A 13,363-nucleotide genomic window follows, 5' to 3' on the forward strand; every position below is an offset into this window, starting at 1 on the left:
CTGTTGGCGTCGTCGGGTCCTTCAGCTCTCGCTGGAGCGGTTCGCAGCCGAGTGTGAAGCGGCTGGGATGAGAATCAGCACCTCCAAATCCGAGACCATGGTCTTCAGCCCGAAAAGGGTGGAATGCTCTCTCCGGGTCGGGAATGAGATCCTTCCCCAAGTGGAGGAGTTCAAGTATCTCTGGGTCTTGTTCACGAGTGAGGGACGAAGGGAGCAGGAGATTGACAGACGGATCGGTGCGGCGTCTGCAGTGATGCGGGCTCTGCACCGGCCCGTCGTGGTGGAGAAGGAGATGAGCCAGAAGGCCAAGCTCTCGATTTACCGGTCAATCTATGTTCCTACCCTCACCTATGGTCACGTGCTGTGGGTAGTGACCGAAAGAACGAGAACGGCTGAAATGAGTTTCCTCCGCAGGGTGTCTGGGCTCTCCCTTAGAGATAGGGTGAGAAGCTCGGTCATCCGGGAGGGGCTCAGAGTAGAACCGCTGCTCCTCCGCATCCAGAGGAGTCAGATGAGGTGGCTCGGGCATCTGGTTAGGACGCCTCCTGGGGCATCTGGTTATGATGCCTCCTGGGGCATCTGGTTAGGATGCCTCCTGGACGCCTCCCCGGTGAGGTGTTCTGGGCCCATCCCACTGGGAGGAGGCCCCGTGGAAGACCCAGGACACGTTGGAGAGACTATGTTTCTCGGCTGGCCTGGGAACGCCTCGGGGTCCCCCCAGAAGAGCTGGAGGAAGTGGCCGGGGACAGGGACGTCTGGGTCTCTCTGCTCAAGCTGCTGCCCCCGCGACCCAGATCCCCGGACCAGCGGAAGATAATGGATGGATGGATGGATGGATGGATGGATGTCAAGTTTATTTTAGCTTTGTTCTTTAGGTAAACTTGGCTTCTTCTTCAGTTAGAGATACTCTACCGCTTTATTTTTACATTTGGTCCGGTTGATGATTGACAGACAAACAAGGGGATGGCAGTTGTTGGGTCCAGGCACTACGCCGTCCACCTACAGAAGATCGGCCACATCCGTCTTTACTCTTATTTTACTCGTCTGCTCTTCATAATTTTGCTCAGAAACAGGCCAGGTGAGTTGGGGTCATCTTTTTATTTGTTTGACAGGACTTTGAAGCACTTCAAACGTTCTCTGTGTAATGATTGAAGAACGTTTTTGAGCGCCAATCAGTTGGATAAAGCTCCAAAGATCTGTTGACGCACTTCTATGAATATAAGCGTGTTAATTTGTTTGAGTGGTGGATTCATGTGCAGTTCAGTGTATACTGAGTTTTATCTATTCAGCATATTGTGATTCAGCCAAAAAAGGTTCTGAAACAGTAACCTTTAGTCTGCTGGTAAACACAGTAGCCATATCTCAAACATCCAGAACACACTGACAAACACAGTTAGGGTGCGCTGAAAATTTACACATTAATAGTTCTGACTGTTTCTACCCTCTTGTTTTGGCACTTTTTAGCACTGTTATTGTACAAGCAGGTCATCGTTATTGTTATTTGAGATTTAAGGTCATTATAAATTACTTTCCATCAGTCTCAGTTTGGGTAATGAGCTCACAGCACATACATGCAAAACATAAATTAAAATGTTTATTTCATCACATTTTGTTTAATCGTACGTTTCGCCCAAATTTACCAAAACGAATTCCCCTATTTAAATCTTTAAATGCCGTTTTCTCAAAATCAGTTTTTTGTATTTTTCCAGCATCAGTATCTCAGCCTATGGAGCACCTACTAACACCAAACTTTCCGGTTATACACTTATCAGTATTCCGAAGATATTTATAGAAGGATTTGTTGACTAATCATTCCTGGCCTGATTTATGTAACATTATAATCAAAAAATATGGCGAAAATTAATGTTTTTTAGGCTATGGGCAGTATATTTGTATTTCCTAGGAAATGAAAGCAGATATCATGAAATCCTTCTGTAATTTTCTTTTCATTTTGTGTGTAAACAAAATGAAAAAAGAATTTTGCACCTGGCTTTATCATATGTTCAGATCTATCTTCCGGAAATATATGCAAATGTGCGCATATTTAATGAGATAATGCCTAATTTGCATTATTAAACACAAATTTCTAAAACATATAATACATTTTTTTTCATACTTGTATAAGTAATCAACTGAGGAAGTTTAATGGTGGTATCTATTATTTTAAAATATTACCCTATTCACCTGTAGTGTCTCGCCTTAAAGGGGAACTCCGGGGCATTTGAAGCGCATTTCCATTGCTAGAGGTTGTCAAATACTTACAGTAGGACACAGACTGGTGCAAATCGCCGCTCCCTGTGCGGCGATTGCGCTGTTTGTGCAGCCTGTCATGCTAGCCAAATACGTGGCTAAGGGGCAAATAATAAACCTTCCACGTAAAACAACAACTTGCACACTGCAGAAACGTCACACCACTTTATAAACCATCCGACAATAAAGTCACAAGCCTTACCATCAAAACCATATGCATGGTTCTCACATTACTGGCATGGGGACGTTACAAAACATCTTTATAAACAGCATGTCACTTACCGGTTGTTGGTATGCTCGCGCATGTGAAAGCCCAAAAGAGTCGATGGACGATACTCCCATATACAAAACAATTATCTTCTCTAGAAAAACTGCGTTCAAGTATTTAAAACAGTAACGTCCATTGACTCTTTTGGGCTTTCACATGCGCGAGCATACCAACAACCGGTAAGTGACATGCTGTTTATAAAGTTGTTTTGTAACGTCCCCATGCCAGTAATGTAAGAACCATGCATATGGTTTTGATGGTAAGGCTTGTGACTTTATTGTCGGATGGTTTATAAAGTGGTGTGACGTTTCTGCAGTGTGCAAGTTGTTGTTTTACGTGGAAGGTTTAGAATTTGCCCCTTGGCCACCACGTATTAGCCTCGCATGACAGGCTGCACAAACAGCGCAATCGCCGCACAGGGAGCGCTGATTTGCCAGTCTGTGTCCTACTGTCAGTATTTGACAACCTCTAGCAATGGGGTTGCGCTTCAAATGCCCCGGAGTTCCCCTTTAAGAGGCTGAAGTAAAACTCTCCATCTGAGGAATCTCAACGTTTACATTGTGGTGTTCTTCATGGGATTTTTATGTTCATTACTCCTCAAAAATAGCCATTTTGAATGCGTTTTAAACTTGAGAAGCGCTTCATAGACTGCAAATGAAAGGATACAGCGTACTCAGATGACTGTGTGCTGATAAAGATCTCTAATTGCCAAAGTCGAACATGAAGCCTTGGTTATGTCTCTGTTTCAGATTGGTAATTTGGAAATGAAGCTGCGTCTTCTTCTTCTTCTGCTTTCTCTCTGCCACCTTGGACTGACCGTAAGAAGAAACCACTTTTCTCTGGTACCAAAGGAAAATAGTTCGCTGGATGTTCCAGCATTATGTAATCGTACTGTTTAAATCATGCCTGTCTATCTGCCTGCCATCAGGATGTCTCTGGTATTTTAGAAGAAGAAGAGAAGCAGAGGAATAAGACTAACAGCTGCGGAGGAATATTCGGCCTTGAAGAGCACAGGGCGATAGGTGGCGCCATAGAGCGACTGGGTTTAAAGCTCCTGGAAAAGCTTACTGTCAGACCACAGCAGCCCAACGTCGTCCTCTCCCCTCTCAGCCTGGCTTTAGCCCTCGCTCATCTCACCTTAGGTTTGTTAGATAGATTTTTTTAAGAGTTTCTCAGACTGCTTCACCCTTCTCTCAGTGACGGTATGAAGAACCACTCCAGTTTCCCTATGAGCCAGTAATGACAAAACCTTCTGCCTCACAGGGGTCCAGTGGGATGTCTTTTTATTCTAATGTTCCGCATATTTAAAGGGACAGTTCGCCTCTTCTGACATGAAGCTGTGTAACATCCCATATCAGCAACATCATTTCTGAACATCTTCTTACCCCCTGCTGCGTCCTGTGAGCAGAGTTCCAGCCTCGTTTTGGTGTTGATGAAGGTAGTCCGGCTAGTTGGCTGGGGTTTAAAAAATAAAGCGTTTTGCTTCTCAGAACAATATGCGTTCAACAGAGTAATACATTTGCATCACAGAATGGTTCTCCAGGAAAAAGTCAGACCTCACAATCTCTTGGCCCTATTTTCTCTCCCTTCGTATCACTGCCTGCTGCCGCCTGCCGACAGCCGCGCCTGTTACGCTGTTTGCTGCTCGGAAGCAGGGGACTGCTCGCTCTGCACAGCAGGCAGTATGGGCATAGTATAGTATTGGCATACTAACATACATAAATAAGATGTTTGTGAGTACTGATGACAAGTCTGCCATGTGTTCAGAGGATAAACCATTTGCTTTAAAAATGAAGATATAATTTAACAACACGATCTGATTCTCTCAGGCGCTCGTAACGAGACAGAGAAGCTTCTTCTGCAAAGCCTTCATGCCCACAGCCTGCCATGCTACCATCATGTCCTGGGAAGCCTTGTACCTCATTTAAGCGGCACATCGTTGGAGGTGGCAGCACGCATGTACCTGAGACCAGGTTTGAAATGAGGTGTTAAAGGTGTTAAACTGGGGCATTTTATGTGCATGGTGGCATAAATCTGATATAATCCTACATTTGCTGTGTTTTGTCTGCTTCTTCACGTCAGGATTTGAGGTGAAGTTGTCGTTTGTTGAGGACTCTCTGGCCAGGTATGAGCTACATTTGGAGAAAAGAAAGTAGGAAAAGTCATTTCAGACGCTGCTTGTTCTTTATGTCCTTTATGACTCAGAGACACATCAAATCAGGTCAGAGGTCATTAAAATTATGACTCAAGTCATCCGACTCGAGTCCAGACCTCTGACAGTTACCTGTGGAGTCTTTTATTGGGTTTCCTTAAGGTACCGATCACGGCCCGTCCCTCTGGTCTCTGTGGAGGAGGTCAACCAATGGGTGGAGAACGTTACCAATGGCCACATCTCCCAGTTCCTGGAAAGCATTCCACATGATGTAGTGCTAATGCTGATGAATGCCGTTTACTTCAAGGGTGAGGCAATTCACCAAAAGGGGGGAAAAGTTTATTTTGTTGTATATACAACCTGTAATTTTAAAATGGTAATGTGAAATGAAAAGAAAAAGATCTATGGTAAGACTACTGCTTGCATAAATATTATCTCACTGAAGCCTAGTTTCCACTGTCAGTAAGGTTCGGGTCACTTCGTATCGGTACGGTACGGGTCGGGTGGCTTTGGGGTCAGCTTGCGTTCCCACTGTTACCATGGAACCAGTGGTGGCTGCTGACTTTTAAAACATATTTTAAAAACAAATATTACACGTTCAGGGTTGTAGTGGCTCGTGCCATCCCAAAGCAGAAGATAGCAAAGTTAAAAAGAATTAGTTATAACATAGCTGTGTCTAGTATGACAAGTATGCCCAGCAAATACACAGAAAGAAGGTATAGACTTTGAAGATTCACACATCAAGGCCAAAATCAAGTATGATCGAATCTAAGCCCTGTAAATGGTTGGACCTGTGGTTGGATCTGTGGCTGGATCAGAATCTGTGGAGCATTTTTTCTCTCTCAGGATGGACAAACACTAACTCCAATCATTACGACACAGCCCCTCATATTGACACGCCCACGTCTAATCTACCCCCAGAGACGCCGAGCAGCCTCGGAAGTGATGAGTTTTTGTCGATTTAGCCAATGATGACATAGAATTGTAGAAAGAAACTTGACTCTCCCGCCCCCTCCTGAAGCCGGGCAGCCCTCGGCTCGGAAGCCCGGCTGTTAGTGGCGGCTTCATAACATGATTTCCTCAGTGAACGGCGGCGATTTCAGAACAAATCACTTCATTAAGCTACAAGACAACATGTTGTAGTTATGAAAGTAAATGCAGTATTGGGTATATCTTGTGTTTTGTGAATAACTGTTTTATCGTCAATTTAACATTGAAGATGTAGCAATTTCGCCAGAGAATGGGAGAGGCTGCCCGGCTTCCCGTGTTGTCTCTGAATAGCCGCGGCTGCATGGAACCCGTGGGTAACGGGTTCCATGGGACCGGTACGCTTTGGTGGTAGAGGAAACACTGAAATAAGGGAACCGTTCTGAACTGACCCGTACCGGACTGCCTAGTGGAAACGCAGCTATACTGGCAAGGCCTTAGATTAAGATCTGAATCTGTAGGGATTTCTTCCTTCTTTCCACTGTGTTTCCACTGTATCAGGTGAATGGCAGACACAATTTGACCCCCTGGCAACCTCAAAAGGAGAGTTCTACCTGAACAGCCAGAACTCCGTGTCAGTGGACATGATGAAATCTGCTCAGTACCCTATACGCCTGATGGATGATCCAGATCTGCAGGCACAGGTAACACCAACTTCCATTGGTCACGCACTAAGGAACCAGAGCTCACCTCCAAAGACAAGGTGAAGACATTATTTTAGGAGGCACTTTGGGACTGGAAAGTGTAGTGGTAAGATTGCCACCTTTCATGTGGGTGACCTGGTTTCAAATCCCCTCCATGAAAGGTACTACCTCCAGTAGGGGTCCTTAGGTAAGATCCCTGTTACCCAACCTGCCTACCTGTAAGTCGCTTTGGATAAAAGCGTCTGCCAAATGCATAAACTTGAATTGATTTGTATTCAACAAAGTCCAATCAAGGTCTAACTTTACTTTTCGTCTACAGTCATAGAGTCATCGAGTAAGTTACTACAAAGGATCTAAATAGAATGACAGGGTCCATTTCTCTTGCAGGTTGCCAGTCTTCCCTTTAGGGGAAACACCAGCTTCTTAGTCGTCCTGCCCAGAGGAAACCTGTCATCGGTGCTTCCCAAATTAAACATCTCTGACCTCTACAGACGTCTGCCCCAAGAAAAAACAATGCAGGTCAACCTGCCCAAGGTGAAACTGCAATACCGGCAGGAACTGGAGGAGGTGCTGACCAGAATGGGTGAGAGCAGCATTGACTGATCGCTTCCTCATGAACAGATTCTCAAGTTAAAAGGTTAAAGGTATCAAGTTACCTTTTTAAAGGTGCTGTCCATCCAGGGGCAACTATAAGTGATCAAATAAGCAATTGAAAACAACATCAATGGCATTTAAACCATAATATAGAAATCAATCATGACATCATAGAGTAACATCATTCAATAAAGTAGTTCAATATCCATCCATCCATCCATTTTCTATACCGCTGAATCCGTTGGTCGGGTCGCGGGGGGGCTGGAGCCTATCCCAGCGGTCAATGGGCGAGAGTAGTTCAATATATGAGAGAAAAATAAGAATAAAAACAGATCAAATAAGAGCAGCCACGAGTCAATAATGATAAAAAACGGTGTGCTAAAGAAAATATGAACAGAACTAAAAGCAAGAGAAAAAGATGACTCTTTAAATCTGATCTAAAATAACCAATGATGGGGCGAAATTTAGTATGTAAAGGGAGGCCGATCCAGAGTCTGGGAGCAAGTGTGATGATTTCCGATGTGACCTGCTGGTCAATAGAGGGGTTAAGGTGTCAGTAATGACCTGTGGAGATGAACCACGATGGGCTTTGAAGTCGAGCAGGTTCCTTCTGAGCTAACTGTAGGCGGGAGAGGTTGGACTTAGTCAGCCACAAACACTCAGTGGGGTCACATGGCACCGAAAGGATCGGATTATTGGCTAAATTACAATCAGACTGAGTTATTAAGTGCATGTAGACACCTTAATCTGACTAAGAATTGGATCGGATTAAGACCCCGAGATAACTGGGTTGAAAGTCACTCTAAACCTGCTTGTAGACGCTGAAGCACGTGGTGAATCAGACTTTGCGTTCTGCGCATGCTCCAGATGTTTTCCCGGGGTCGTGACCCGGAAGTCAAAGGAGACGATATTCCTGTTGTTGTCGCCGTCAGAAAGAAACAAACAACGCGATGGAGAATGCTCCGTTGGGCATCGAGTTTGTGCAACAAGCAGCTCATCACAGACCGAATGTAGAGGGACGTAGCTTCATCTGGCTCTGCGTTCTCCATCTTTCTCCAACGCCTGAGTTTGTTGTTGTTGTTGGTGGTGAAGAGGTCAACAGGAAGTGGCTCTATTAGCAACAGCTGGAATGGGTACAGCGCCACCTATCATACCGGGGTATGACACGCTTTGTGCCTCATTCCCATTCATTCACCGCCAGATATCCAAGGAGAATTACCCTTAATAACTCAGTCTGATTATAATTTAGCCAATAATCTCATCCTTTCATGTGACCCCGCTGAGTGTGTTACAGAAGCCTAGATAAAACCGGTAATGATCCATGGCTAACTTGTAAATGGCCTGAATTCATGGTCTCAGGGTATTAAGAGATTTACAACTTTTTGGATTTATAAGATCTCCTTGAGACCCTCAGGTCTGGTAGAGTCCAGTCATCAGCAGGTCAGAGTAGGATCCACAGCATATTATCACGTCGTTTGGCTTGTCGGTGACATTTTTCTCCACCTCTGGTTTCTCTGCCAGGGCTCGGCTCGCTGTTTTCTGGTCCCAACCTCTCCGGGATTTCTGACCGGCCCCTCAGAGTGTCGAGCGTCCGCCATGCCAGCACCGTAGAACTCAGCGAGGAAGGCGTAGAAGCGTCCGCCTCCACTGTAGTGACCACCATGCGGTCCATCTCCCTCTTTTCTGTCAGCTCCCCTTTCCTCTTCGCCCTCGTTGACGACGCCTCTCTGGCCCCTCTCTTCATGGGCATCGTCACAAACCCTGCCCCGGACAATGACCTCATGCTCAACGATGATCCGCATCGCAACAGCACCATGAGTGACCAACCCAGTGACCAACTCGCTGAGAAAAGAGACACGAATGTTGAGCTCAGCAACAGGTTGTGCAGTGAGGCAGAGCCGGCTGAGGGTGGCGCCCCCTGTGGTGAGAAGGAGCCATCGCAGCAGGTCAATGGACAGAAAGGACAGAAGAAGACAGAGGGACGGGAATCAGGCTCCACGCCAGACAACTCTGTACCGGTTTGAGGTCTGAAACCTCCACGTTGAAGTAAAACTGTGATATTTGAGAAATAAACCTTTTAGATTTGAGCACTGACACCAATTTTTATGTCTTTTATGTAAACTGGAGACATAAAAATGGTTAACTACTAACAAGTTAGCCAACAACTCATTAGCCAGTTGTTAGCTAATTGGCTAACAACAAGTTAGCTGAACTGTGTTTCGCATAAAGACTAAACAAAATACACCCTGTAAACTTCTTAAGTTCATTTATTAGAACTGAAGTAGTGTTTGTTTCTTTACTTTTAAGTCTTTAAAAGACAGAAGAAGCACATTTCTGTCAAGATTGTCACAAAGGTTCAGACAAAAAGGTTGAGACATGCCAAAAATAACAATGTGCTCTCATTTCATAGACCAGAACAGAACCGATTGATATTTTTGTTATTTCTCAGACTGATCATTTTCAGACATTCAGACTCAGATGGGATAAAATGTAAAAGTGTCCACTGAACACAAAGTTCAGACCGTTTCATAAAAAAAACAAGTGTTTTTCAACAAGTCGTGTATTACGTGTATGTTTTTCGTTAATTTTGATCAGTGTCAGTCCTGTTTCTAAGTTGTGATCCAGCCCTCATTCACAAAGTTTTGTTGCCAAACTGGGACATTTTGAGAAGGAAACCTTTATAAATCTGAGCACTGACGACAATTTTATGTCTTTCAGATAAACTGGAGACATAAATGTTGTTAGCTAACAAGTTAACCATCAACTTGTTAGCCATTTATCACCTAACGTGTTGCCTTCCAAGCAGCCAGACCTTCCTGTAACCTTTAAAGTGGTCCTGATCAATAGTTCTCCAGCCACAGCGAATTTTAGGGTTTTTACCTCTGGACCAATACCAAATGAGCAGGCTCAAGGAGATCATGGTGGAAACTTCCAACAAACTCCGGTCATGGAATACAGCAGAGACAATCAGGAGAAGCTCAGGTTATAAAATTCAATGGGAAAATCGATTGAAAAGCACTTAACGAGCCCCAAAATGCATTTAGAAAATGCCATTTTCCCCGTTCTTCTTTTACGTTCAGTGGCAGCCTCCCCAAACACAAAGAGGCATCAAGAAGCTCTCTGAACTGGAAGCTTTACTCTCCAATAAACCAATAAACCTAGCCCACTAGATGAACCATGGATAAATATAGAACAAGCATTATGTGATAATCTGGAAATCTCGGACCTGCCACTTATTAGTTCAAACGTAAACGTCAGCACCTCTATGACAGTCTGGTGGGACTTTCTTAAAATTACAAAGTCCTCACTTCTCCCGTGTAAACTTACACCCATCTGGAACAATCCTGACATCCTGCAAAACAAAAAAATGCTAAACTTTACTCTATGGAAGAACAAAGGAATAAAACATCTGGAACATATTGTACAAAATGGAAATTTTATTTCATTCGATGCGCTCATATCACAACATGGGATAGGAAGCAATACATTTCTAGAATACCAACAACTTAAGTCTATAATAACTAAGAAATATATCCTCCAGCAACCAGAATTACAGCTCCCCATTAGGGTAGCAGAATTTTTAAGCTTCTACACACCAAAACTGCTTTCAAAAATATATAAATTACTGGCTAAAAAACATTTTTACATATTTAAATTATATTTTTACAGATTTAAATTAAATTTTTTACATATTTAAATTATATTTTTACAAGTCAAATTATATTGACATATAATTATCAGTATTATCAGTAATGACCAGATTTCCCACCAGTTGTTAACGTGTAAAAAGAACAGCAGGAACCATCAGATTTATTCAGTTATTTATCCAAAGAGAATCAACAGTCTGTGAGAGAATGTTTCACTTGTGAATGACTTGTTACTCCCACAGTAAGAGCACTTTATCAAGCTGTTTTACTTTTTGAATAACTTGAACTGTGTGTGTTGGAATAATAAAATGTTTTTAAATAATGTGGAAACACAGAAATATTCTCAACAATAACAGCCAGTATGTTCCCTGATAAAAAGGAAAACATCAGCTGTAATTTACGGTGATGCTGAAACGTTTAAATGTACTTTGGCTCCATCTGTCGGTCGAAGCTGTCAGCACAAGAAGTTTCAGCCTTTACTTTATAATCCGGTTTCCATCATCTGTTAACCTCACATTTAAACAAATAAAACAGGAGAGTGTGTTTCCATAAAGACTCAGAGACACTGAAGCTGCTTCTTTTCTCTGACGGTGCATCAAATTTTAGTGAATTGTTCAGTTTTATTTGTGTTTTTTCATCTGTTTGCATTCTATTATTAAAAGAGCCAAATAAAACCCATTTCTGCATTTATGGACCTTTAATTAAAGCAGTCTGAAGATTTGCTTTAATAAATACAAATTAAATGATTAATGATGAAAAAGAATCCGCTTTAATTCAGTATTTATTGGCTTTACTTTAAAAAATGAAGAGAAATATTAAAACAAAGAGGAAAACAAGGACTCTTTGATATTACTTTTAGATTTGATCAGCTTCAGGGAAATTTAGCAGCAGATTTGATCTCAAAGACAAAGATGCATGTTGGTGTAAAGTAGACCTTTTATCGCCATTCATAGTTCAGAGAACACAGACCACATTTAAAGGGGTAGTGCCAAAGGTTATGATCCTAAAAAACTTCCTGGAATAAAACATGAGGCTCAATAAAGCAAATAAACATCATATTTAAAGACATCTTGATAGTTAAAATAATAACCTTCACACCGTCATGTTGACGAAACCTTCCTGGACCGACACAAATGTGTCAGAAACCGTTTTATCCGAGCCGTTTGGGACGGAACTTCCCGCATCTCAGCCAGGTATATCAGATACAGGCCAACATTAAAGCCCAATCTGCAGTTTTCCTAATGTAACCGGAGCTATGACTGCTCACACATTGCTATAAAAGCGACATCACATGGTGAATTTGTAAATGTCAACAGGAAATATTTCTATTCATCAATGTACAGATCATAAGTGATGCGTAGATGTAATTAACCAATCCAATCCAATTTTATTTATAAAGCACTTTACAACAACCTCAGTTGACCAAAGTGCTGTACAGAAAAATAAAAACATAAAATAAAAACAAAAAAACAAACAAAAAAACCCCAAAAATTAACACACCCCTCCGCGGTCAGCTAGCAACATATCTAAAGCCATTCTGTTTTGCCAAGCCATAAGAGAAGTGGGGCCTAGCTGTTCAGCTAGTCCTTCAATAGGAGCATGAGTGTAATTAATAAACCACTGTTGGTTATAAAAAAGATAATTGATCCAGTCCACATTTTTGTTAATAGTAAGAAAATGGACTCAAAACCAGCAGCTATCTGATTTCTGGCTTTGTATTCGTCAGGGACACCTCTGGGGACTCCAATTGCATCAACATAGACACGATCATCAAAACTGCCAGGAATAGAGCGTTTGCGTACTGAGCGGGTGGGTTGAGGAGCAAAAGGGTCATCAGCAATACGGACATTATACACCAACATCACATGGGCACACCTACCAGGGGGGGGGGGGGGGGGGGGGGGGGGGGGTCTGGTTACAGGTCCCACTCCCAGGTTAGGAGGTCTGCCAAATAAAACTTCAAATGGACTGAGGTTCACTCGAGCTCTAATTCTCATCCTCATATAGGTGAGCACAATAGGTAATGCTTTTGTCCATGGCAGACCCGTTTCTTCACAGCATTTGGCTAGCTTGGACTTTAAAGTACCATTTTCTCTCTCCACAGCACCTCCGCTCTGTGGATGATAGGCACAATGTGTACGCAAGCTTATTCCCAGGAACTTACCAACCTCGGTCAATGCTGTGTTAACAAAGTGTCTGCTGATCTTCTCTGGAATGCCCCACCTTGGAATGATTTCTGTCAGCAGTGCATGACTGTTTGCATGTTTTGCAGGAAAAACTTCAACCCATTTACTAAACATGTCCACTACTACGAGTGCATATCTCTTTCCTTCAGCTGGTGTGAGTTCAACAAAGTCCATCATTAAATGTTCAAAAGGCCTTTCTGGCGGAGGATGTGCAGCTTGTGAAGTGTGTATTGCTTTCCCTTCACTGTGTGTAGCACAAACCAAACATGACTGACAGTATTTTTGTGCATATGAGCTGAACCCTTTTGTGAACCAATGAGCAGTGAGAGCATTCAGCATCCCCCCTTTTTGACACATGGTCCAACCCGTGTGTCAATTTAGCAAAGTGAGGGAAAAAATGTTTAGGAAGACAGGGTTTCCCATCAGGTCCCAGCCAAACACCATCTGTATGAGTTGCACCTGCTGAGGACCAAATGTTTTTCATCTGCAGAGGCAAAACTTTGCAAAGCATGGAAATCTGTGAGCGTGTCTTCCGCTTGCAAAAAGAGGGAAGTGAAAACAGGAAAAGAGTTAGCTGCAGCATCAGCTCTGGCGTTGCCACGAGCAACAGGATCATCTGAGTTAGTGTGAGCCGC

The 13,363-nt window shown here is 43.1% G+C and overlaps 1 protein-coding gene across 1 annotated transcript; it reads left to right on the forward strand.

Moving 5' to 3' along the window:
- The first annotated feature begins 3,282 nt into the window (after positions 1–3,282).
- Positions 3,283–8,919, forward strand: serpinf2a (serpin peptidase inhibitor, clade F (alpha-2 antiplasmin, pigment epithelium derived factor), member 2a). Its single transcript, XM_075487354.1, has 9 exons — positions 3,283–3,336; positions 3,370–3,393; positions 3,447–3,660; positions 4,348–4,491; positions 4,601–4,643; positions 4,833–4,978; positions 6,159–6,301; positions 6,689–6,884; positions 8,417–8,919. Exons 1-9 carry the CDS (start codon positions 3,283–3,285, stop codon positions 8,917–8,919), a joined length of 1,467 nt encoding a protein of 488 aa, XP_075343469.1.
- Positions 8,920–13,363: the final 4,444 nt, after the last annotated feature.

This window comes from Odontesthes bonariensis, chromosome 16 (assembly GCF_027942865.1).
Source record: "Odontesthes bonariensis isolate fOdoBon6 chromosome 16, fOdoBon6.hap1, whole genome shotgun sequence".
NCBI lineage: Eukaryota > Metazoa > Chordata > Actinopteri > Atheriniformes > Atherinopsidae > Odontesthes > Odontesthes bonariensis.